General features: G+C 37.3%; 1 protein-coding gene across 7 annotated transcripts in view; it reads left to right on the forward strand.

Moving 5' to 3' along the window:
• brm (ATP-dependent helicase brm) overlaps positions 1-27776 on the forward strand; it is a 714323-nt gene that overhangs the window by 155872 nt on the left and 530675 nt on the right. For all 7 annotated transcript variants that reach the window (XM_090374387.1, XM_090374383.1, XM_090374382.1 and 4 more), the window contains one exon: positions 19402-19692. In XM_090374387.1, coding sequence (XP_090230513.1) covers positions 19402-19692 — 291 coding nt within the window. The remainder of the gene's footprint in view (positions 1-19401; positions 19693-27776) is intronic.

A 27776-nucleotide genomic window follows, 5' to 3' on the forward strand; every position in this document is an offset into this window, starting at 1 on the left:
ATGGCCACAAGAGAAGTGATCGCTCTACTGAAATATTCCTTTTAGCTACCTGTATAGCAGCTGGTGCTTTATTAGTACAAAGGCCTTAAGCATTGAGAATCATATCAATAAAGATTTTTTGAAGCAACCAACACAAACATTAAATAAAACTTTATAATAAATACACAAAATAAAAATAGATATTCAGTTAACAACTATTAAAAAGAATACTAACAAAAAAACAATAAAAATACACAAGTTCTAAGGCACAATTAAATAAGATTACTTCAGAATGGATTAATAAAGGTTATAAAATACAAGGTTCAAAGTAGCTTTCAAGGTAGAGCATGTCTTTAATAAATGTCTCAAGCAGCAGCAGGTAATGTCAATCAACTTAAATAGTATAGCTGTCATGGGACAGAACTGGATGGAGTATGACTACAATCAAGGGGGAAGGAGAGGAGAAAGGAAGGGAAAAGGTAAAAAAAGGGAAAGAAGAGTGAAAGAGGGAAAAGAAGGGAAGAACTAGTCAGAATCTAGCAGTGGGAGATGAAGTGTTAAAAGCAAAATTGTATACTTCATATTGGGATGTGTGTGTGTGGGTCCCTTCATTACAGATAATATTAGGACCTGCTGTAGAAATACAGAGTGCTTCTTGCCACGAGAGCATGCGAAAACTGTGTGAATGTTCAATCACCTCAAAAATATTATGGGAGGAAGCAGGGTTAAGCTTGTAAAGTTGCTTACACCAATAATACCATAGAATATCAAAATGAATGAAATCAGCAGCACCAAAAGCTCTGAGTTGTCTGGAGAGACAACAAATGAATTTGAGAGAATGAAGTTGAGATTTGGACAAAGCAGATGAAAACAAGGTTTACAGATTAAAAAGTTCCCAAAAAGAAATAGCAGAGTAGATGTAAGCATAAATACTACTTTAACACTAAAGGTACGCTAAAAACCTATAAGCATGGCAGTTATTATGTGACTGCATATATGAGAGCAGTATTGCACGTCATTTATTCATAATTTAAATTAGATATATTCATAGAAATTCATAAAAATTTGTGTTTTGTTTTATTAATATCAGTAAACCCAATTATTAAAAAACCAACATGTTTGCATGTTAATTAAATACAAAATTGAACTTCATGAAGTATTGCAAAGAAAGTAAAATTAATTTAGGCAGCAATTTATATAAGTAATGGCATGAACTTGAGTACATTGCCATGCATCAGTCTAATATTTATTACAAATATCACTGGTTTTGTATTTGTGATGCTAATGGAGCACCTCTTTGTTTAGCTCTATGAAAGTTTTCTATAACTTCTTCAGTCATTTACAAAATAAATTTTCTATGAGAAATTTTTTAATTTGTAATTTTTCAAAATAAGAATCCACACATTTATAATAGCCAGATCCTCTGATGGAATATTTCCTTTTCATCTAATCAAACATATCCACACCATATTTTGTTTAAATATGAAACTTTACAAGCAGGTTTATTTTGTTCATCATCTAGTATTGATGTGGATGTGGGTAAGTCATCTTGAATTATAACATTATTTTCTGTTTTCCTTGATAAATTATCAGCAAACAATCTTGTTTCATAATTTTAGCAGAATAAAGATCACTCTTCTTTTGCTTTTATAGAGGTGGATAATTAGTGCTCCTGGTTAGGATAACTAATGCTTACATAATAGGCCTAACAGAAACATAGTGCCATCTGGAAAGGGGATGACTAGTTGCACTATGGTGTGTAAATGTATTTAGAAAAGATAGAGAAAGTAGAAGGAGCAGTGGGGGGTTATGCTTCTTATCAAAAGTAGACTGAATGTGAAAATAGCTTTTGCTGAGTTAGAAGTTTGCCAGCATAGAATTTTTGTGAATTGAGTTAGTTGGAAGCAAAGATATAATTAGGATGGGAATAATCTACAGATCAAAAGATTGTGAAGCGTATGCTGGGAGTCTTTGCATGCAGACAAAATGGGCAAGCAAGCATGAATGTCTTATTATAGGCGACTTCAATTTGCCCTAGATTAATTGGAATAAGTGGGAGGGGGAAACTCACCATGGGGAAAAATTTTAAAAATAAAATAGGTGGTGATTATTTACATCAGAATGTTAAAGAAAATTCTAGGAATGAGAATATTCTTGACCTCATCAATACTCACAAACCAGATGACAAATGGATTCTGAAGTACAGAATCCATTTTAATTTCAGAAGAGGAGACCGACTGTTTAAGGTGCTATATGGCATCTATTAATTGGGCTGTTCTCTCTCTACAACAGTCCAATATCCCTAAGCAGTTGAACCAGGCAAATAATACTGCACTTAGTACCAGCTACATCTCCTTCTCCTCCTCCAGTGATTGCTTCTGCATCGAATAATCACAGCTCACATTTAAAAAAGAATATCTAAGAAACATCTATGGATACAATTGACTCATCCAGACAAGAAGAACCGATCTCAGAAATATATGTGGAAGAAGAAATGGACACAGGTCAACCATTCTTCTCAAAAAAAGACAAACCAAAGCCTGAATGTCACAAGCCAGTCACATTAAAAAAAACAGTCAAATACAGCTTCTTCTACTAAACACCAGTAATGTCTTATATTCTACAATGGAATTGTAGAGGATTTCGTAGTGACCTTAATGATATTCAAGTCTTAATTAACCACTACTCTCCAGTTGGTTTTTGTCTACAGAAAACCTATCTAACTCCTCAAATTTACACCAACATAAAGAACTATGCCATCTATCGACAAGATCGCAATACTTCAAATGCTGCCCGTGGGGGCGTGGCCGTCTTGGTCAGCTCAAAGATCCTGACCAAGCAAATTGTTTTGCAAACTGAAATTGAAGTTGTCGCTGTACATTTGATAATCCAGATTGTGTTAACACTAGTATCAGTCTATCTCCCACCAAGTCATACCTTCTCTTACCAAGACCTTGAAAACCTGCTAATGCAATTGCCTTCCCCTGTCTGTCACTTGAGTGATTTCAATGGCCACCACCCCTTATGGGGATTGACAAAATTAGATATACATGGCCGCCTAGTTGAAACCTTTCTGAATAAGAAAAACCTTACCGTTCTGAATACTGGTGCATCCACTCACATACAACTACCAACTGGACAACCTCTGCAATCGATCTATCAATATGCGCCCTGATTCTGTTTCCAATCGTAGAATGGGCTGTTATGGATGATCCCATGGACAGTGACCATTTTCCAATTATTTGTGATCTGCTCACTGCACAACCACCATTAGCCACCCTGCAGGAAATGGAAGTTCTTTCAAGCCAACTGGGTCAAATTTCACTCAGTTGTCACCCTGGATGAGAAACATATATGAACACAGTCGATAGATGAAGCCACAGATTAATCATTTCACACCTATTATCTGGAGCTAAATGTTCAATTCCATTGTCAAATCCCCAGTCCTGACGGCACCTTAACTATTGGTGGAATGAAGACTGCACAAAAGCTAAAAAGTTGAAAAATAAAGTGTGGAATTTATTTCGTAGATTCCCAACCACAGCTAATCTTATCAACTACAAGAAACTAAGGGTGAAAGCACAATGCATTCAAAGGGAAGCCAAGAAGGATTCTTGGATTCGGTTTGCATCTACCATAAACAGAAACACTAACTCCAGGTTAATATGGAAGAAAATCAGGCAGACTTCTGGGAAATTTTCAACCACCTTTTCACCAATTCTTTCATGGAATGGGCAGGAACTCTCTGTTCCTGAGGACATAGCAAATGCCTTGGGCAAAACCTTTGCCCAAGTTTCAGTGGCATCAACTTATTCTCCGGATTTTCAGAAAATAAAGACCAAGACTGAACAGCGAGCCATCAACTTTCGAACCTCAGTTTTCCTTCTGTATAACCATCCTTGTCAATATTATGAACTTCTACATTCCATTAAAACAACATGCAACAGTGCCACTGGGCCAGATGGAATATCTTACATCATGTTACAAAACCTAGGTGACAAAAATTTACAAATACTGCTGGTCTACTATAACCAAATATTTATGGAAAACATTTATCCCAGCTCTTGGCATCATGCCACAGTTCTTGCCTTTTTGAAACCCGGAAAAGACCCTACCAGTCCATTCAATTACCGATCAATTTCCCTTTAGTTGCATTGGTAAATTACTTGAAAAAATTATCCATAATCAACTTGTTTGGATCATCGAAACACAACACCTAATGATTAATAATCAGCATGGCTTTTGTATGAACAGGTTCTCCTTAGATCTCATGATCAAGGCCGAGTCTGCAATTTGCAATGCCTTCGTAAAAAATGAACATCTTGTTATGGTTTCCATAGACATAGAGAAGGCGTTTGACACTACCTAGCACCATGGCATTCTCAGTGACCTCCATGCTCTTGGTCTACGAGGCAACCTTCCTATATTCATCAGGAACTTTCTCTAGAATCATTCATTCCAAGTTCGATACCACAACTCGCTTTCTATGACATTTTTACAGGAAGACGGAGTGTCACAAGGTTCTGTACTGAGTGCAACCTCTTTGCCCTTAAAATTGATTCCATCACAAAAGAACTTCCAAATACAGTTGAGACCTATCTTTATGCGGATGATCTCTCCATTTCTTGCCACTCTCAGAATATGAGATCCATTGAACGGCATTTGCAGATATCCTCGAATAAAGTCCAAAGGTGGGCAGGACTCAATGGCTATCAGCTATCTCAGCAGTAAACTGTTGCAATCCACTTTTGTAATCAACGAAAAATGCATACAGATCCTGAACTTCAGATGTCAAGCTTTACCATTCCACTGACTAACAATATCAGATTCTTGGGATTAATCCTTGACAGAAAATTAAATTTCTTTGAGCACATTAAATCTATGCATACTTCCTGCCTCAACAAACTGAACATAATCAGAGCCTTATCTGCCTTGTCTTGGGGAGCAGACTGTACATCTTTGCCGCTCTTATATAGAGCATTGATCAGATCCAGTTTGAATTATGGTGCTCCAATCTATGATTCTGCCCAAAAGAGTACACTATGCTGGCTGGATCCTATACAGCATAGTGCATTGCAGATTGCCCTTGGTGCTTTCAGGACATCTCCTACCCATAGTTTATACAGGGTGATTCACTACCAGTGCGACAAACTTGCAGGAGGTGTAGGGGGCACAAAGACGAATCGGAATCACATAGCATTGCAGGGTCCGAAATGCCTTCGTCATGCGGTAGAGGACGTTGAACGGGAGGTTGCGTGAACAGCGATCCGCTGGAAGTCAGCATTTGCGAACCGGTTCCCGATGCAGTAGGATGGACGAGTATTCAAACGTTGAACTGGCCGACATGCACCTCGCGTATGGAGCTGCGGCAATCTGAGTATGAGTACTCGAGCGATAGGCCAACAATTGGCTATTTCCCAATCCACTGTATGGAGTATACTGTCAACAAACCAAATGAGTTCATACCATCTGCAACGCGTCCAATTATTGGAGCTTGTGGATTATCCACTCCGGAGGACTTTTGCTACTTGGTTTCTTCAACAGAAACGGTTCGCAAATGCTGACTTCCAGCAGGATCACTGTTTACGCGACCTCCCGTTCAACGTCCTCTACCGTATGACGAAGGCATTTTGGACCCTGCAATGCTATGTGATTCCGATTCGTCTTTGTGCCCCCTACACCTCCTGCAAATTTGTTGCACTGGTAGTGAATCACCCTGTGTATTCAAGATCATGAGCCCCCCTCTTTGCTTCCGCAGGAAAACACTACTTCTTAAGTATGCAGCCCGAATACAAAGTTGCCGTCAGCATCCTATTGAGCCATACCTCTTTAATCCACAACTGCAAAACCTTTATAGAAATAAACCCAGTAAAATAAGACTGGCAGGCTTACGTCTAATTTAATTAACACAGAATCGGAATGTTCCTAATGTCAACAGGCTACAAATAATGAAATGCTCTCATCCTTGGACACCCCCTCCTCAATTAACTTGCGATACTTATCTTCACAAGTGAGGAAAGAATCAGCTACCGTCACTCAACGTGAAACAACTCCATGCAAGCCATATTCAGAAATATGCTAATTTATTGTAATATATACTGATCGCTCCAAATCACATTCAGCCGTTGGAGCAGCAACAGTAGTATTTCCCACTACAATCATTTCTGCTGCCCTTCCCACTGAGTACAGCAGCTTCTCTGCAGAACTTCATGCAATAAAATTAGCCTTAGAAAACCTGAATCTGTACCCATATTTAAAATACATAGTATACACTGACTCTCTGAGTTCAGTTGTTCATATCTGACTGCACAGCTACCCCCCCCCCCCCCATCTCTTTCATTCTCCACTACCCTGAGTTTAACACCACACAGTTGGTACATTTCTCTGGGGTTACTGCTACCCTTATGCAGTACTTTGCATTTGGTCAATGTTAAACTTTGACTTGACCATTGCCTTATACAAGGGGATAATCACTTCCTTATCCCTCCTAGAAAAATACCTGTATACTCGTATTATTGACAAGACATCATGAGCTACTGTTGTGGACTGTTGATTACCACTCTCAGTCTTCTCCCGCTCAACCCACAAATTCATCCAGGACATAGGTCCAGAGCAGTGGGCCAAGAACTGAGTCCTGGGGACAATCTCGGTAGATTTTCCTCTTCACTTGGCATTAAGGTGCCTGGACTACTACACTACGTTTGTTAGGTAGTTTTTTATGCAGTTATAGAGGTTGTTAGGGAGTTGCACTTGTCGCAGTCGACTGAGGACGCTCTACCACCAAAGGGTGTCAAATGCCCTGGTGAAGTCGACTGAGATAACTAGGAGGTAGTTCTTGTCACAGTTGTTGGCTGCTTTGATGAGATTTTCCAATGCGTCAACAGTTGATCTTCCTGGCTTTAAGCTATATTGATTTGGAGCAGGCATCCGTGTAGCACTGTAGTGGTTGTCTATTTTTTGACGGAGTAAATGTTCAAACACCTTACTCAGCACCAAGAGTAGGGCAATGGGCCTATACAAGTCAGGAAGTTCTTGAGGTTTAGAAGGATTCTTCCGAATTAGGCGAATGTCTGCCGACCTCAGTTAAATTGAATTTGAATGGAAAATATGCCTGAGACCAGAGCAGCAAAGCAAAGGGATCAAATTAGTGGAGTGCTGTGGCTCAGGGGAGAACTGAGGGGGAGAACTAAAGGTATCTGCCAAATCACATTTTTCAAAATGTACTACTTGTTTGATGTTTGTAGATCAATCTGGAGCAGGACATGATACAGCCAAGGGAGATGATGCCTTTGTGTGTGCTGTTTTCGATGTAAAGAGTGTGAGGACATTAGGCATCCACTTAGCATTGTGAAGGGTGTTTATGCGAGCTTGAAGAGCAGGGTGGATTCCCTCGAAGAAATTAAATTTGGTAGTCCATCAAGCTCTCAGCTGGACACCTTAATGCCAGAGGTTGCTCTTGCACATCAGGCAACACTCTGGCAACCCCCAAGGCAGAATGTGCTGTTCAAACAGGAGGTTGTTACTATCGGTGACTCTGTTGTCATGGAAATGGGAAATATATTTTATGAAAAGGATAGATGGAATAGAACCAGGGTACGTCTGCCAGGAGCAAAAGGTGATATACTGTTCAAAAGGTGATACCGTGTAAAAGGTGATAAAGGTGCAAAAATATATATTTTTGCACCTTTATCATGTCATTGGTGCAAAAATATAAATTTTTGCACCAATGACACGAAGAGTAAGAGATCTTACTCTTCATGTCATATCAATGCTGAGAAAAAGTTGAAAACTAGGGTTAAATTTGAAAGTGTCTGCAATCCTGCCCAGACCCGATAGGAGGGAGTACATGATGAGAGCCTTGTCTTGGAATACGCTTAAATAGGAAGGGTTCAAGAATAAGTGCGGATGCCATTGAGGCAGTGTTAGGTGGATTGGAAAAGTGCTAACTTGGGAGCGATATTAGACTAATAGATTAACAATAGCCACTTGCAGAAGTGAAAGTGATTCTTGCACTGCTTTTATTGGAATGAGCAGTAGCCTGGAAAACAAGTTGCTGGGGATTTCAGAGACTGCTGGGAGTCTTTTTGGAACAAGTAAACACATGGGCTGTGTTAGAGTAACTAAGAGTAAGAACAGGTACATGTATACAGGCAACTCCCGTATAAATGTACTTCTACAACATGGTTTTGCTCTAACACAATTGATAAAGTTCGCCAATCCTCACACAACATGGTACTTATATAACACTGTTTTGCTCTAACACAGTTAGAGAATTTCAGCAAACCTCGCAAAGCATGGTATTTTTGAGTATTTATGCGGAGAAAACTCTACTATTATTATGCTGGATGCAATGTTTCTACATTTCCATTCCCTTTTTGTGAATCCCCACTGTTGACTCCCTAGTCATTATGCAAAAAAAAAAAAAAAAAAAAATATTGGGAAATCCTTGTGTTAGGTTCTGTGCTTTGAACTTGTGCTTGTTTGAGACCACAAAAAAAAAAAAAAAAAAAGACTTTGAAGCATTACTAAACTTTGTTCTTAAGAACCGTACTGGAATAATTTCTTTGTTGGGAATTAAATTCCATCCCTAATTTATGCCTAAGAAACTTAGGCATAATTTGAGTAACTGCCGATTTATTAAAAGAATGATTTCTTTTGTTTTTGTTTTTGTTTTTTTTGTTGGATTTTTTAGGAGCATTAGCAACTAAGGCCATATTGCTCCGGGATATGCGGTGGTCATTCCTTGACCTTTCCGCATCCTCCTTATTTGGTGGGAATGATTTCTAAATTATTTTGTGCCCACTGTGGAAAACTATTTAAAGCAGAAAAAACTAGTAAAAGTTTTATTACTATTAGATAACATGCCAGGCCATTCAAAAAGATTTAACTCATCCAAAATTTTGAAGTAATGTTCCTACCATCTAATACAACTTCTTTAATTCAATCCTTAGATCAAGGCATTATATCTACCATTAAAACTCATCACATCAGAAAATTTACAATGGATTTTGAAAAAAACTGATTCCAAATCTATTGAAGTGATGGAGGCATGGAAACATTTTTCAATTGTGGACTGTATTGGAATCATAACTTTATCGCTCAAAGAAATAAAACCATCAGCATTAAATGCGTGTTGAAAAAATGTATGATCAGAGTCAGTTCATTCAGCAAATGTGGTCGAACTGGCAGAAAACGGAATTAGTGCAATAGTAGATAATGCTAAGTTGGTAGGAGGGGAAGGTTTGATGATATGACTACTGAAGATGTTCAAGAATTACTGGTAGATGGCTCTATCAGTAATTAGAAAAGTAAGTAGAAAAGAGGCTGGCGAAGCGGATTTGGTGGAAATGGCATCATAGGTAACCCGAATCAATTCAGAGGATGATGGTGCAGATTAAAATTCTGAACTTCCAAATTTTATGGTAAAAAGCATACAGGAAGACATAAACTTAGCCGAGCAATTAGAATCTTATTTTCTGAATGCAGAGCCTTCGACTGAGAGCACAAATTTCGAAAAGAAGCTTCAAAAATGCTTAGTTCCATACCATGCAATTTAAAAAGATCTATGAAGCAAAAGCAAACAAACTCAGATTGATTTTTTAAAGAGAGCAGAAGATATGCGAAATCTAGATGCTGCAGAAGAAAGTTCAGAAGGTGAAGATATTCTGCAACAGAGAAAACGTTCTCGTTTGATTGTGCTTATCAGCAGTGAAGAGGCAGAAAATTAAATGAATGTGCATTATTTGACATATATGTATCACAGTTTGTAAGACGTTTATTCAGTTATTACTATTTTTAATAAAAATTAAGTTTCCGATAGTTATAAAATGATGTATTTTTGTTAGCTTTTGGAATGTAACCCCCTTTTTGTACTGGTTCTTAGTCCCATATAACACGGTTTCACACTACACGAGATTTTTTGGGAATCTAACTACTATGTTATACAGGGGTTACCTGTATTTGCATGTACACCAGTGCTAGGACCATAGTAAATAAATTTGATATTTTTGAATTGCTGGGCAACTCATCTAACACAGACATTGTGGGGATATTAGAGATGTAGCGTCACTCAGATATAAGGGATGCAGAATTTAAATATGGGGAGTAAAATATATATAGAAAGGACAGACAGACGGGAGGAGGGGGGGGTATGCTCTTAGTTAAGAAGTGAATAAAATCGAAGGCAGTTCCTGCACTGGCTATCCAGTTGACATGGATAGCCAGTGCAATGTTGAAGTCAGTTTTATGTGACATAAACACTTAGAAAAGAAAAATGAGAGCAGGAATATGTTATAGGCGTAATGACTGTGATTAGTATAACGAACAACTATACAGAGAAATAGACTGGACCAGTAAATCACAATGTCTTATAATGGGGGATTTTAACTTTCCAGATATTGACTGGAACTTGTGGATGACTTATTTTCACTAGCAAGACTTTTTTTGAATTTATTGGATGAGTGTTTTCTACTGCAGCATATTAGAGAAGCAACCAGAGAGAGTGATACTCTTGAACTGATTTTCAGTAGTGATTCTTCATGCATTAAGAATGCGCAGATAAAAGAATTACTCGGTGACAGTGATCAGTGTATTGATGTGGGATTTACTTAAAGATGTAACTACCATCAAGGGTAAAGGGAAGGGTTTTTGCTTTCATAAAGGAGAACTACAGTGGTCTCGGGCAGTTTTTAAGTTCTATACAGTGGAACCAATTTATGTTACCAACAACAAATTCTAAATGGGAAGGATTCAGGGAAATAATAATAGAACCTACTAAGCTTTTCAAGCATTCAAGATATGGATACAGATCTAGAAGCCTCATTTTAGGAAGGATGTAGGGCTACTGTAATAGGTACATAAAAGGGCAATGAGATTGGTGAGTAGAACAAAGGTTTGGGTCTTACCTACAAAGGCTTCAATTTGGCAAATTGCAGCATTTGGGGGCTAGGCAATTGCAAGGTGACTTGCAATTGCCATTCAAAGACTTAAACATTTCAGACTGAGGTGTTAAAGGCTTTGACTCGCTTGAGCAAACTCAATGCTGATGGAATCCTCCCTCTTACTCAGAGTATGCTAATGAGGCTACATAAATTGAAATTGAGGAAGGATGGTTGCAGAATAGATATATGGAAGTTTGCCTTCAGGCAATGGGCAGTTGATTGCTGGAACAAGCTTCTCTCTGTTGTTGTGGAATTGGATGGTTTGAATAAATTCAAGGAAGAACTAGGCAAACTATTGAATGGGATGGATCATAATTTTTAGAGGTTCAGGCACCACCAGTGGTTTCTCACATCTGTGTCATAAGGACTCTTGTGAGTGAAGAAATACAGTGACACTGCAAAAGCCAGAAAAGTGTTGTGTTGGGTTCTGTTATGTTCTAGCTTTTAGCCGCAGAGCTCCTGGTGGAACCCTACGTTGTCCGTACACACCACTAGGCGGTAAGCCAGGTTGCCCATTATTCTCTGGCTAGTCTCCACCTTGGTGAGGACCAGCCAGAGAATAATGGGCAGCCTGAGCTTCCAGGACAGAGACCAAGTTAAAAAATAAATAATAATAATAATAAAAAATGGATGGCTGAGTGAAATGGATTTTTTCCCTTTATGTAAGATGCTCTATAATCTTGTTTTCTTGTATCATTTGCCACTACTAATATTGTGTGCCACATTTTTTTCCTTTTTTTATGAAAACCCCAAACACGAGAGGTATTAGAACCTATAGTACATAGTACTGTGCATGGGTTGGAGGTTGAGAAGATAAAAGAAGATATTTCTTGACATTAGACTTCAACTTCTGTAGATTGTAAATTTTAGGAAATACATACGAAGGAAGGTTGTTCCAGAAAACGGCAGTTGAATGAGTAAATGAGGAAGATGAAAAGTTGGTTCTGTGAATTTGAAGTTGGACAGTAAATGGTTGTTGGCTGGTGGCAGCACGTGTTCGGACTGTTTTGAAAGTTGTTGTTGTTGTTGTTATTTGGTTTTTAGGAGCATTAGCAACTAAGGCCATATTGCTCCGGGGATATGCGGTGGTCATTCCTTGACCTTTCCACATCCTCCGTATTTGGTGGGCACGGGCTCGAACCCCAGTCTAATCAAGAAGCGTGTGCTATGCACTGCTGCTCCTGCCCACCTGGCTACGGAGGCACCCCTGTTTTGAAAGAGAGAGCAGGAATTATAGAAACCAATTCAGAAGAACTGTGCCCACGGAAGTATCTGTACAAAAGGCATGCAGCAGAAACAGAATGTCTATGAGACAGAGTGGAGAGACTCTGTTAGAGATGAGTCATTAATTAACCTAATTGCCATCTTCTGAATGGAATCTAGAAGCCTGAGAGAGGTTTTGGGGCCACCGCCCCAGATGTGGGAACAGTATTCCATGGTAGGGTGAATTTGTGATTTGTACAATGTGAACAGCTGTTTGAAAGAAAAGTAACACCAAAACCGAAAGAGAAAACCAAGTTTTTGGATGCAGAGGAAGCAATATTTATGTGCTTGTGCCAGATTAGAAGTCAGGGTAATCCCCAAAAGAGATATGTCATCTTGCCTAGAAATCAGAGGTGCTCCGGTGGGCAGGAGTAGCAGTGCGTAGCACACGCTTCTTGATTAGACCAGGGTTCGAGCCCGTGACCACCAAATACGGAGATGCAGAAAGGTCAGGGAATGACCACTGCATATCCCTGGAGGAATATGGCCTTAGTTGCTAATGCTCCTAAAAATCAAATAACGAACAAACAAACTAGAAATCAGAGTGTCACCAAAGATAAGCATAAGAGCAGAAGAATGCTTTTTATGAGATATAAGACAGGACTGAGTTTTAGAAGGATTGAAATCAACTAAGTTGTCCTTGCCCCACTGGAGAATTACCTGGAGATTGGCATTTAAGGAATCGGTAGCAGATATTCGAGAAATTGAAGCTGATTGAGCAGAGTGAGGTTTCTCAAACTGGAAAGTGGAATGCAATGTGCTATCATCAGCAAAACTATGGATAGGATTTCTGGTCAATGCAAGAAGGTCATTAATATACAAAGGGAAAAGAGTGAGGGAAAGAGCTGAACCTTGGAGGACACCAGCATTAGTGTAGAAGTTAGAAGGCAGAGAGCCATCCACCATCACCCCCAGTGAGCGGTCACAGAGAAAACTGGATAACCAATTACAAAAAAACAGTTGGCAAACCATAAAATGGAAGTTTGTTTAGAAGACCTTTATGCCAAACATGATCGAAAGTCTTTGAGATGTCAAGGCAACTGCTTGTGTTTCACCGAACTTTTCCATTGAATTTGTGTATAAATGGGTAATATAAGACAATATCACCAGTGGATTGACACTGACGGAATCTGTACTGGTGATCGTTGAACAAATGAAAGGTTTCTAGAAAGTTTTAAGAGTTGGCAGCTAATTCATTTCTCCATTACTTTAGAAAGAGTAGAAGTACTTGCAATGGTACGATAATTGGATGGGAGTGTTTTGTCACCCTTTTCAAGAACTGGCTGGATATGAGAAAATTGACAAGCAGAAGGAAAAACAGCTTTGGAATAAGAAAGTGAAAAAGGCTGCAAAGAACAGGAGTAAGTTCAGGAGCACAGGTTTTGAGAACAATTGGAAAAATACCATCAGGACCTGGAGCTTTCTTAGCATCAAGATTTGTGAAAATCCTTCTGATATTCTTTTGATGGAAGACCACAGGAGGCATTAAATGGAGCGTGTTAGGAATGGTGGGAGGTGTTTCTACCAAGATCATTAATATATGAGTTGGCAGAAAAATGAGATGCTAACATGTCTGCTTTATCCTTGGCTGAAGTGACAACAGAACCATCTGGTTTGGACAGAGGTGGGAGCAGAGATGGGCAAAAGCTGGCAAGAGACCAGAATGCTCAGCTACCATTAGGGCATGAAGTAAGTTTATTTGCTTCTTGCCCGAATGGTAGTTTGGACTGATTAATAACTGCTTTACAATTGTTGCGAGGTTTGGTGTAGGCAGAAAATGAAACTAAAGAATTAGAAACAAGCCAATTACGATATGCAATGTTCTTCTCTTCTCTTGCACAGCCTTTGCACATTTATTAGAAAACCAAGGTTTAGATAAAGGATGAGATTTTAAAGATTGTGGAAAGATTGTTGGATAAAGGATTCCATTCCTGCAAGAATAATTTCACTGACACGTTTGAGCAAACGTTGACATCAGAAGTTTTGAAACAGTAATCCGACCAAGGAAAAGAAGAAAAGAAATCTCGGTCATCCCATTTTGCATTCTTGTAATGCCAAACAATACATGGTTGGGAATAGCCATGAGATAAAGGCTCCATTGGAGAAGAGACAATCACCAAGTTGTGATCTGAAGTGCCTAAAGGACCACTCACTTTGACTGTGTACTTAGAAGGGTTGTTTGTGAGAAAAAGATCAAGCGTGTTGGCTGTATGGTTAGGATTGTTCGGTATTCTTGAAGGTAAATGAACAATCTGTGCAAGGTCATTAGTAGTTGCAAAAGCCTCAGCATCTCGACCAGCTGTGTCGGTGTGACTAGAAAACGATAGGCAGCTGGAGTTATGAACATTGGTCACCAAGGAAAATTACCTCACTGTTAGGAAAGTTGGACTGGAGAAAGTCATGTTGCAAAGAGAAGTCAAAGAGCTCCAAGTGATTAGTGGAGTTGGGAGAATGGTAAAGACAACAGATGAATTTGACACAATGAAGTAGAGAGATTTTAATCCAGAGAAGATCAAAAAGAGGAGATTCCAAATTACCAAGTCTCTGACGGAATATTGGAACGGACATATGCACAAGTATCACCTTTGAGGCAAAAGAAATCATACAGCAAATAATTTAGGCAACTGAGATGAGCAGTAGTTGAATCAACCGATAACTGAGATTCTGTCAGAAAAGGTACATGAGGTTTGGCAGACTGCAAGTGGAAATGGACATAGTTGAGATTAGAATTGAGGCCACATATATTTGTGAAATGAATTAGGAAGTGTTTGGGAGGTTTAGATCTTTTCGCAGATAAGCTTACTCTATTAGTTTGACAATTCATGGTGTATTCAGTAGTGAGAAAAAGTGGGTGGGACGTGCCGTCCCACCCACTTTTTCTCACTACTGAAATTTTTCAGTAGTGAGAATTAATGAAATTTTTGGATATGGCGTACACATGGTAAGAATATACCCAGATCTGTACATAACGTGGCCTCGACAATGCCCCCTGCATACACACTATTCAGACTCTCTCCAGTCACTATCTGGCAGAGTAGAGATAGCAAGATTATACACTAGCTGATCCAGAAGCCTCCTAAAGAGTTACCAATAGGTTCGGTCCGGTGTACTAACTGGCGGCCGGTCTGCGAACACTGTTTTAAAGCTGTACCCTTGAAATTTATCCCTGGGGGCTCACATCTGGTGAGTATGGGCTTTGCACACCCAGGGTCCTGAGCTGGATATCATCATTCTTTTCTTTCTTGGTGATTCCCTTCTATTTCTCTCTCTCTCTTTCAGGGTAATTTGGAGAATTTTTTTTTTTTTTTTTGGCTGGTGCAGCATAAGCCTCAGATGGGATCTCACCACGATAGAACTGAGACCATGTATATTTGTGATATGAACTAGGAAGTGTTTGGGAAGTTTTAAATCTTTTCGCAGATAAGTTTGCTCTCAGTTTGACAATTTATGGTGTATTCAATAGTAAGGAAAAGTGTGGGGGGTGTTGCTGTATGAAGTAATGAAATTTTTGGATATGGTGTACACATAGTAAGAATATACCCAGATCCTTGACATAACGTGGCCTCGACAATACCCCCCCCCCTGCATACACAACACTAGGACTCCCTCCAGTCACTATCTGGCAGAGTAGAGTAGAGTTAGCAAGATTATACACTAGCTGATCCGGAAGCCTCCTAGAGAGTTACCAATAGGTTCGGTCCGGTGTACTAACTAGCAGCCAGCTTGTGAACATCGTTTTAGAGCTGTACCCGTGAAATGTAAGGAAGTTTGTATCTCTCCATGTGTTCATAACCTCAAAAGACATCATTGATGCTGCTTGATGGAAGAGATGGGGAAGGGTTAATCGGAACTTAGCTCTGGAGACTAAACATGGATTCCACCACTTCAAGCCTCCAATAAGCAAAGTGGTGGTATTGTACCAGTTGATGAAAGTCATCTACCACCTGGTATTGCCTGGTAACACAGAGAGGGGCGGTATTCCTCTGTGTGGTGTGGGCACCACACCTCGATCCCTGCTTACGTTGGTTCATACCTGGGTGGTAACCCACAGTGTGCTTGCGCATGTGGGTTATACCCAGCATCGTGAAGGTACAAGCAGAGGATTTTTCTGTTACAGACCACCCAACTTTGCCGAAAATGGGTCCACTTGACTTGAGCGTCACCCGAATATCAGTTCCATCAACATTTTAGACTGCCAAGTAGCAAGCACTGCTTGACTGGTATGTCTGCGACAGCCTCTTTGTATAATGGCATCTAGACCTTTTTTTTTTTTGTTTTTTGTGTTCAGTTGTTTGTGAATTGATATTGTTTTACTTAGAGTGTAATATATTCTAGGCTATTTATAAATTTTTGTTCCTGATTTCACAAAAATAAAATGGAAGTTTGTTTTAGTGCAATTTTTCTGCCTGCAAAAAGAATGATGGCCCCTAATTTTTGAGAGCTTTTCAAATTCAAATTTTTATAACCTAATGCACCACAGGCATAAATCAGACTAGGAAATGAAAGTTTCCAATTATTATTTGCTGGGTGTTTACAAAGTTAGACTTTGTACAATTTTTTTTAATGTTATAACATTGTATCTTTAATAAATAGATAAAATTCCCTCATAACAAACAATTCAATATGCAGTACAGGTCCATCTTTGCAAGAGTGGCATCCTAAATTTGTCTATGCATGCTTTCACAAAGGAGTGATCCTGCCTAACTCTAGTAAAATACTATGACAAGGTCATGAAGCAGTTGTATGCAAGAAACAATTTTGACATTATATATCTGGATTTTAGTAAGGCTTTTGATACAGCTATGCTCATGAGAGATTTGTATAAATTAAGAGCAGTCAGGATAACAGCAAGATCTATCAGTGAATTAGGGGTTGATTGAAGGACAGGGGACAGAGAATAGTCATAAATGGGTATTCTTCAGAGTGGACTGGAGTAGTAAATGTGGTCTCTCAGGGATCAGTGATTGGGCCTCTCTTGTTTCTAATCTTCCTAAATGATATTGAGGGAATACAAAGGAAGCTGTAAAAGTTTGCTGATGATTTAAAGAATGGGAGGATGATTAATGATCAGATTGAACTGATCGTTAATCACCAGAACTTAGCTCTTAGACCAGGTTATGCTCTTTGAAAGGATTTGGACTGATTGCAAATATGGTTTAAAAAATTGCACTTAAAGTTTAATGCTACCAAATATAAAGTATTACACATGGGGAACAGAAACCTAGTAGTTAATAGATAGCAGCAGAGGAATTAAAGGATGTACTTGATGCAGAGAAGACTTGGGGATTATGATACTAAAGACATGAAATTCATTATGCAGTGTAAGCAGACAGCAGGAAGGGCCCATGGCATTCAATCTTTGAGTTATTGGAATTTTTTATGTAGAGAAAAGGTCATTATCCCTCTCTATGAGATGATGGTGTGACTACACTTGGAATTTTGTATCGAGGTCTGGAGGCGTCATCTAAAGAAAGATATAGAACTGTGGAAAGGTGCAAAAAAGGATTACTAGATTGGTAAAGAGCAGTAAGCGTTATCTCTGAGTAGAAGCTTGTGTGGTTTGCAGGGCTTGATTGAGTCTATTAGGCCCCCGAGGACGATTACTAAAACAAACGAGGGAAGACTGTTCTCATTAGTGCATGATACAAGAACCACATGGCACAACCACAAAATCTACAGAAGAACAGTAGACTAAACCTTATGAAGTTTATTTTTGGGCAGTTGCCTTGAAGGGTGAGCAGGGTGGAGAGGTTGAAAAAATTCAAGGTAGAATTGGATAGGCACTTTTTGATGATGGTGGGAATAATATGAGTTCCCCTGCTGGCAGTTGCAGAATAAGTTCAATTCCTTGCATCATTATGCTATTTTCATAATAACATTTCAAAATGGGAATGTTTGCAGATATGTTATTCTGTTTTGTTCTGTCCTCAGTTATTCAGTTTTTGTGTTATTCAATTTCTGAGAATTCAGTGGCTTACACACAAAAGTTTCAGGTTGATAAAAACTTCACACATGCACGAAAAGCAATCAGATTCGATATAAAAAAAATAATAAATAAAAAAAAATAAATATATATATATATATAAATAAATAAATAAAAGGGACATTCTGGGCAAATGAGTTACGGAAGTAACACCAAAATTGCCTGAAACGTCCCTTTAAAAATGTGTTAATAAATTGTGTGATAAACGAATGAGAGAAATTTATTAGTTAAGTAATTTTTGTGCTAGCTTTTTTATTTACTATTTTTGGTGCATTCGCATATATGTGTATAGTGCCTGTTGCCTTCACCATATCTGTCTGCATGCGATAACTTGATTCCAGATTTTTGTCAAGTTTTTATATTTGGGTTGAGTTATGACATATGGACAGACATCTGCACACCATAACTTGACCTTTATTGTTTATCCCAAGCTTTCCCAAATCTCATTAAAATAAGACAAAGAGAAATCTGTCAGTTATTATTTCTCTTTTCATATATCATATAGGCATTTCTTGTTTCTTGCATATAAAATGGTTGCTTTTTTTTTTTTTTTTTTTAAATGTGAACTGTTTGCTTATTATGTTAATCACAGCAGAAATGTGATATGTATTATCTTTCAATCCTTATTAAAATCCAGGAGAAAATAAATAAAGTACTCTACAAAAATGTTAACTACATACTAAGATTTGAGGTATATGTTGCTATTTGTTGATTTTATTAAATAACAGATTTGTGAAATATGTGTTGTATTTCAATTTTATTAAAAATCTGGGAAGAAATAAAGAGGAGAACCTTTATTGCAACATTTGATTGTAACTGGTTACAAAGTTAAGTGTTGCTACTTTCCCTTCATGGCCAAAAGGCCAGGGGTAAATAAGTAAAGCTTTACAAAACATTGAGTGAATATTACATTGTAAGGTGTGCAGTGATGTGAAAATAATTACGTTTCTCTATTATTCGGTAATTAGTAATTAATTGGTAACCAAAAAAGAAAACATGCAATTAATAAAAATCATATTAAATGAAATAAAAACCAAACTTACTTGAAATGTATTCACTGCACTTCATACATTACCTAATTTGTTTTATTTTATTGTATACTGATACTTCGTAAGACTTGTATGTTTTGTTTATGAGTTAAACTTCTATTAATAACTTCTTCAGCTTCATATTTTTCTCTTCCAACCTACATATTCATAAAAATTCTTATAATTATTGAAAACTTGTGTTTTTCAGGTTATAATCAGATGAATGGCCCTCAGGGTTCGCCACTGACTGATAGCAATTCAACTGCAGTATCAGGTCCAACAGCAGCTACAGCTCCAGCACCAAATCAAAATGTTCCTCAGCAGTCTTCTCAGAAACCATCATTGTTGTCACCTGCTCAACTGCAACAATTAAGAGCTCAGATTATGGCTTATAGATTGCTTGCTCGTAACCAGCCTGTGCCTGAGCATTTAAATTTAACTTTGCAAGGAAAAAGGCCGCCCCCATCACCTGCTCAAGCTCCTTACCAGAGACCACCAGGTTAGTAAAATGCAGAATTTGAATTATTAGATTTTGTTGATTTAAAAGCTTTGTTCTTGTAGTAGAAGTGACAAGTTATGTTTGAGAAATTATTTTATATATATATATATATATACACATACACACACAGTCAGACCTCTATATAAAGAAATCGATCATTCCCTTGAAAAAATTCGTTAAACAGAAATTTCGTTAAAAAGAAACATGACATTTTCAACAATGAAGAATACTGTAAATTCAGAAATATAATAAATGATGGGAAATAAATCAGAAATAAGTGGGGATGGGATGAATAAATTTTCTAACATTTTAAAACAATTAATTTATTAATACATACATTTAAGAAATTATTACTTACATGATGTGCACAATATATTAGTACACTTTTAAGAATTATATTGTAAAATATTTGTTTTTTTTTTTGTTGTTCACTGGATTCTACTGTACACTATTCATAAAAATGTTCGCATTTGTTTAAACACTCGAATATATTTTCTGGCACATTTTCTTCCCACTGAAGGCCTCGACGCAAAGTTTTAAATGCTGCCAACATTTCTTGTTTGGAAGGTTTAATATTGCCCTAATTTTCATCCAACTCGTCAGTATTGTCACTAGTTCTTTAAATATGCTCCAAAATGTTGGAGTCACTCAGATATTCAGTTACTATGACATCATTATCAGCTCCTAAAAATTTGTCAAGAACAATTTCTTCACTGATCAAGCCTCGCTTGGAACTCCTCCCAAGATTTTTCAATATATTGTAGTAGTTCATCCCTCTCATCGCTGTTAATTACCTTTTAGCAAAACCTGCTTTTGCGAAACAATTCTTAATTGTTGTTTTCGTCACATCTTGACTCCACATTTTTCCAACTCTGATATGCACATCTGCAAATGTATAACAGAATCTATAGGTTGGTTGGTTGGTTTCTATTCTCTGTGTAATTTTTTTCACTATGTGCCTTCAGTAGTGCATTTTCAAATCCTTGTCCCATTGGCTGTAGTTTAGACGAGGTATTCGGAAGCAAGAAAACACGCTTCACGCTTGTAAGTTTCAAAATTACTGAGTGAAGGTGGGCAGGGTAGTCGTTGACAATTTACACGATTTTTCTTTTTCTTTTGTCATATTTCTATCAAAATTAAAATCCACTGTCCAAAATTTTACTTATAATCCAAGATTTTTTGTTGTAGTTGTAGTCCAACTCTAATGACTTTACTCCTTTGACACGTTGGGGTTGTTTACTTTTGTCTCTACCAAAAGCTTCAGTTTTTCATTGCCAGCCATATTTGCACCAACCAAAACTGTAATTGTCTCCTTACTATTTTTACCACCTAAACATTTATCCCCTTTAAAAGTCAGTGTCTTGTTCGGCAAACATTTAAAAAATAGATATGTTTCATCAATGTTGAATATGTCTTCGGGATCATGGTCCTCCATAATATTTTTTCAAAACTGTTTCTTTCCAATGGGTATAGCCTTCTTTGATTGCCACCCCACTTTCTTCAGAAATAACTTTTTGGAGTAAGCCACGGCACTCTTTAAATTTGTCCAGACAACCAGAACTTGCTTGGAATGTTTTATGCCACAGAAAAGATGCATGCTCCATATCCTTTTCTTTTATTAATGGCCCTGATATCAGCACTTTTTGGTCCCGAATCAACTTTATTCACTTAAAAATTGCTTCATCTACATCTTCACTAAGGTATAGTTTCGCGTGCTTCCAACTGGGTCCTGTTTCTTCAAACTGTTTCAGAGAAAATTGAAACACAGTTTTTCAGAATGGTTAGCACACTACTGGTAGGAATACTGAATTTTAAAGCAATTTCTTTTTTTTTTTTTTTTTTTTTTTTTAATGCCACGATCTACATTATTAAGTATTTCCACTTTTTCACACTACACTCAAGGATTTCATCGTATACACTAAGGTTATTTGCACAGCAGCTAAAACAAAACTGAAATTAGGACTATTTGTACCTTGTAAACAGAGATAGGTGAAATTTAGTGAAAGTACGAATGACTTATCGAAAGTGTGGATAACTACACAACAGATGAATTTCTGGGATAAAGTAAACTCACTCTAATTTACAGTAGAAAACAGGTTGACCAGACCAATGTTCATGTCGGGAATATGCCTTAATTTTTGCCAATGGCTGTGGACACATAGCAGTTGCCCAGCGCGACTTCTCAGTAATACAAACCTATACAGTAGTGTATAGGTTTGTATAAGTTTTACTTCCTTTTAGCCATTGCTGACCCACTGCTGGGCAAAGGACTCTCCCAAAACTTTCCATCTTTTTCTATCCCTCGCCGTGGTTTGCTGTTTTCCTCCTACAGACCACTAAATTGTAGACTGTGTTAGCTCTTAATTCGTGGAATAAATCCCTTTAGCTCTTAAAAGCTAAAGGGATTAATTCTTAATCCTTTTAACTCTTAATTCGTACTTCCTGCAGCATCAGCTTTATTGCCTAAAGGCCAGAGATGCAAACAATGCATACCCGGTGCCCCTACCCTGAATCTGCCACTGTTCATGGGTGATAATGAGGTCTAGAGTATTCTTTTCCCTAGTACTTTCCCTGACATGTTGATACAAATTGCAATCATCTAGTTGATTTAAAAATTTTGTCCCCCATGTGGAATTTCCTTCCCATTTGCTCCAATCAATTAGAGGCAGATTAAAATCACCCATAATAAGACATTCACGATTACTTGCCCATTCAATTTGCATGTAGAAGCTCTCATCATAATCTTCACAATCACCTGGCATGTAGATTACTCCCACTCTCATTATACCTTTGCTATCACACACCATACAGATTTGTGGCGCCTCCGTAGCCAGGTGGGAAAGAGCAGCAGTGCGTAGCACACGCTTCTTGATTAGACCGGGGTTCGAGCCCATCACCACCAAATACGGAGGATGCGGAAAGGTCAGGGAATGACCACCGCATATCCCGGAGCAATATGGCCTTAGCTGCTAATGCTCCTAAAAAAAAAAAAAAAAAAACCAAAAACCAAACCATACAGATTCTATACTAGCATGCGAAATGCCTGAATCCGGGAAAGCTTTTGTCACACTCAGGCTGCTTTTGATAAGAAGCATGACCCCCACCACCCCTTCTATCTTCCTTATCCTTCCTAAATACATTATACCTACCGTACTGAAACTCATCATCCCTTATCTCTGGGTGGCACCACGTTTCTGTAAGCCCTATTATGTCAGTGTTACTTGTCTTAACCAAGGCGCCTCCGTAGCCAGGTGGGAAGGAGCAGCAGCGCGTAGCACACGCTTCTTGATTAGACCGGGGTTCGAGCCCGTCACCACCAAATACGGAGGATGCGGAAAGGTCAGGGAATGACCACCGCATATCCCGGAGCAATATGGCCTTAGTTGCTAATGCTCCTAAAAAAAAAAAAAACCAAAAAAAAAAAAAAAAAACTTGTCTTAACCAGTAGTTTGAATTCACTCATTTTATTGACAACATTTCTGACATTACTGTATAATCAATTAAAACTTAGTGTTCTTTATAGTTAACTACCCTGACACACCCCTTAGTTATTTAAACTTGCATCCCTGGCATTTCCTACCCACTCATTTGAAACATTTCTGCCCTCAGAACATCTTGCTGCTATGTTTTGTTGCAGTAACAAACAAATACTGTTGAGGTATGTGCAAGCGTTAATTTAAACGCATATCTATATTACTCTTGTCCCCCCAAACTAGCAGTTTCCCTGAACCTTTAAGGCAGTGGTTTTCAACCGGGGTGCCGTGTAATTTCGGTTTAAGTTACTTAAAGTTATTATTATTATATTTTTTTTAATTTATACATTTCTTTCATTATAAAAAGGTGTACGGTATCGATTGTACCATATCTTTTTAATTTTGTGGTGATCTATAATTGATCTTTATTTAGTACCTCTATATAAAGAATAAAATTATTATATATTAAAAGGTCGAAAAGCACTGTTAGGTATTTATTTTGGCCTAGGGGTGCCGTGAAAAAATTATTGGGACACTAAGGGCGCCACGAACCGAGAAAGTTTGGGAACCTCTGCTTTAAGGTATCCTCAATAATACTGGCAAAATTCAATAATAATGCAGTATTCCAACATTAAGTAGTTGTCAAGGTGACCATAATGGCACCAAGTATTGCATAGAAGTATTTTAGGATAAATCCAAAAGAAAACTGTTTGGTTATGTAATACCACCATATCAAGGGGTGGTAAAAACAGCAAAACGTTTACAACCACAGATATGACGAATCATCTCAAAAAACTTCCATCCAGAAGAAATATCAAAAGAAACAGCATCAGATAAGTTGAAAAGGACATATGCTAATGTTCAGGAAGTAGCAGCACCATTGAACCTCCTGCTAAAGTGCAAACTACTATAGAAGCAGTTTTAACAAAGAAGCTTTGGGATATTAATAATCACAAGGCTAAAGAGATCCATTATTTAATTGGAGAAATTATGGCTGTTGATCTTCAACCATATTCTGTAACACATGACATTGGATTCCAAAGGCTATCAAAAAAAAAATGTCCAAATGACAATATATTTCACTGATAAAATCATTCCAGATAAATTTCAGAAGGTAAAAACAAAACTTCAAACATCCTTTGATAAAGCCACCAACATTTCTTTAACCACTGATATTTGGACAGCTACTACAAATAATTCTCCATTTCTGAGTGTTACTGGCCACTGGCTTTCAAATGAGTTTGAACAACAAAGGGCTGTCCTAAGAATTCTTCCTTTTTCAGGCTCTCATACAGGGATATGGATCAGTGAAGAGTTGAACAATGTGCTAGAAGAATATAAGATCTCAAAAAGCAAGTCTCCCTCATACTGCGAGATTCTGGAGCATTCTGGTGTCACTGGTAGTGGGTTACAGTCACAATAATGTTTCATAGACACATTACAACTTTCAATGAATGACTCCATATTTGCCCAGCAGGCTGTTAGGATTGTTGTTACTATCAAAAGGAATATTGTAAAATACTTCAATCATTCTATTTCAGCAGTTAACAAATTAATGGAAATACAGGAGTAACTAAATTTAAAGAAGCGTAAATTAATTCAACATGCATCCACTTGTTGGAATTCAATGTATTCCATGCTAGAAAGAAACACAGAACAGCAAAAAGCTTTTGCAACATATGCTGTGGATAACAATATTCCAACATTAAGTTCATACCAGTGGGGTCTTGTAGAAAAAATTGTCCAACTCCTAGGTCCATTTGAAGAAATCACTAATGAAGCTAGTAAAAGAGAATCTACCACTTCAGTAATAAATCCTAAAATTTTGACTCTTAATTTATTTTTGTCCAAAGCTGTCCAAAATGATAATTTCAGTGGAATTCTTACCATAGTTGAGGAGCTAAATCAATTGTGAAAAGATTTTCCACTTACATGGAAAATCTTTGTTTACCTCCTTTTATAAATCATAGATTTAAGATGAAATTTCAAAGAAGTGATATGAAAAACAGAATAAAGGAATGGGTTTTAGAAGCTCTGGAGCAAGATCAAATGGAGGTAAGAGGAATTCTCTTGATAACAATTCAACAGGATATGTTTCAACCAGTTCTACTGAAGATCAAGATACCCTAGGCTACTATGACTTTTTCAAATTTGTTTGATGAATTAGCAGATAGTGTTCAAAACAAAAGAACAGAAGAAATGTTACCCAGAGTAAGTTCAAAAGAGAAGCAGTCCTCAAAAAAAGATCAAGCATTATTCAGTGTTCCATTCAAGAATTGAATCAGTATTTAAATTTGCCATTACTGCCTAGAAATAATAGCCCATTTCTGTGGTAGAAAAACATGTGAGACAAACTACCTCTTCTGAGTAAACTGGCTTCGAAATATTTCAGTGCACCATCTTCATCAGTTGAAAGTGAAAGAATATTTAGTACTTGTGGTAATTTGTATGAACCTGCAAGAAATAGGCTATGTCCTGTAAATGGGGGAACTCTGATGTTTTTTTCATTACAATTTAAGAGTATTCAATTTTGATTACTCCGTGTAAAATTACTTTTAATTTGTTTTTTTCCTTTATGCTGTGTTAAAAGGTGATAAGTTTGATTAAAATACCTGTTGTTGCATTTATTTTTTATTGTATTCTCTGTATTAATAAAAATATATTGGCTATAGCAGCAGCCAAACTCAGAAAATGTTTACTTAATCCATTTCAGTATATCAAAGCTATCTGACGAATTTCTTGGCAGTGACATGGCTTAAATTTAGCAGAAATGATTACTAAAACTAATTAATGGACAAAAAAGCCAATTCACAATTAATCGGCCAAGGAGCCGATTACCGATTATGTACCAATTAATTAGTGCATCCTTATGAAACACCCATTTTGTTCCAACTATTTTCAACTGGATTGAGGTTTAGACTGTTCCCAGGCCATCTTATGTGTGAATTGATTTATCCTTCAACCATATTTGCATCCATGGACAGTAAAAACAGCAGAATAAATTACATTTATTTAAACAAGAGTGCAACATTTCATAAATTTAAAACATTTGCTAATTTTATAAAGTAATACTTATGGTTTTGGCTCTATGACATGGAGCAGGCATCCTGAAAAATGCAATTGGCAACATCCCTATAGTGGTCTCTAATTGTGGGAAGTAATTTTGTCTCAAGAACTTTTCAGCATTCACTGTACTACCTTTCACCAATTCAAGATAGTCAACTCCTCTATGTGAAATACAGTCCCATATCTTTATGCAGAATGTTTCCCTGTGTAGACAATATAGTCAGGATGAAATTCTCTCCTCCTTCATCTAACAGATTGCTGGCTCTCCAAACCATACAAGTCGAATTTTTATTCATCAGAGACCATCACAATATTTCCACTGATCCTCACACCAATTAGCATACTCTTTTTCCAATTATTCACTGAGCTTTCAATTTTTTTTTTCAAAAGTGGCTTTCTTCTTGGGTGATGTTTTACTAATCCTGATGAGAAAAGGCATCTACATACTGTAGCAGTATTTGCCTTTACTCTTGTATGCTCCTCCTCCCATGCTGTTTTGAAATCTGTCAATGAGGATCTTCTGTTTCGGACACACACAGATGGACCAGAAATCTGTCTTGCACTGAAGAAGATATTTCATGTGTAGAATGTTCCTCTGCATTCACCACAGCAGCAACACTTTTACACAGTACATGGCTTATGCACTCTATTTATACTGCTGCTAAATTGATGCGGTCATGAGTGGCACATGACATCATCTAAGGGAGCTTGCTAGAGGTGGATAATGCAATAGGGTAATGCTGTTACAAAACATATAAGATATATTGCCAGATTTTACAGAAATTGAGTTAATATCGTAAATGATGCAATTTTTTTGAGCACCACTGTATATAAAATGAAATATATTTTTTATTTTGTAATAAAATGTTTATATAGAGAGCCTAAACTTTAGCAAAGGAATGAAATATGCTTCATGTAAACAAGAATTTTGAATAACAAGGTTCTATTATATTCTGTGCAGTATTTCCATTTCAGTTTTAATTTTTTAAGTGAAACTTACTGAATCAGTTTTGTAGGTAATCACTTCCATCACTCCTTTGTGACGGATATCTTGTTTCCAAATCTTGACCAGTGGCCTAAGAGGATAACAGAATAAATAAGAAAAAATAATATACTAAATAAATTTAATAAAAAATAGGTTAGTCACATAGACAGATTAGAAAAATATTGCTGCTGATGCAGCATTTATCTGTTACATTGGTTTTGGCATTTATTTTGAGAATTCATGCTTCAACAGATTTATTGTTAAAAAAAAAAAACAGCATTCTCCAGATCCACAGTTTGCTGGTTTTTAAATGCTGCACTGTAATTTAATTTTTTTTTTTTTTTTTTTTTTTTAAATGAAAACACCAGACATGAAAGGTATTAGACCCACAGTACTTAGTATCCTGCATGGGTTGAATGTTGAGAAGTGAAAGAAGATACATTAGACTTGAATTTCTGTAGATTGTAATTTTCGGGAAATCTGTGAAGGAAGGTAGTTAAAGAAAATGGAAGTTGAAGGAATAAATAATAAGAAGAAAAGTTGATTCTTGAGTTTGAAGT

Source organism: Mastigoproctus giganteus, chromosome 5 (genome assembly GCF_048544385.1).
Source record: "Mastigoproctus giganteus isolate SK-2022 chromosome 5, ASM4854438v1, whole genome shotgun sequence".
NCBI lineage: Eukaryota > Metazoa > Arthropoda > Arachnida > Uropygi > Thelyphonidae > Mastigoproctus > Mastigoproctus giganteus.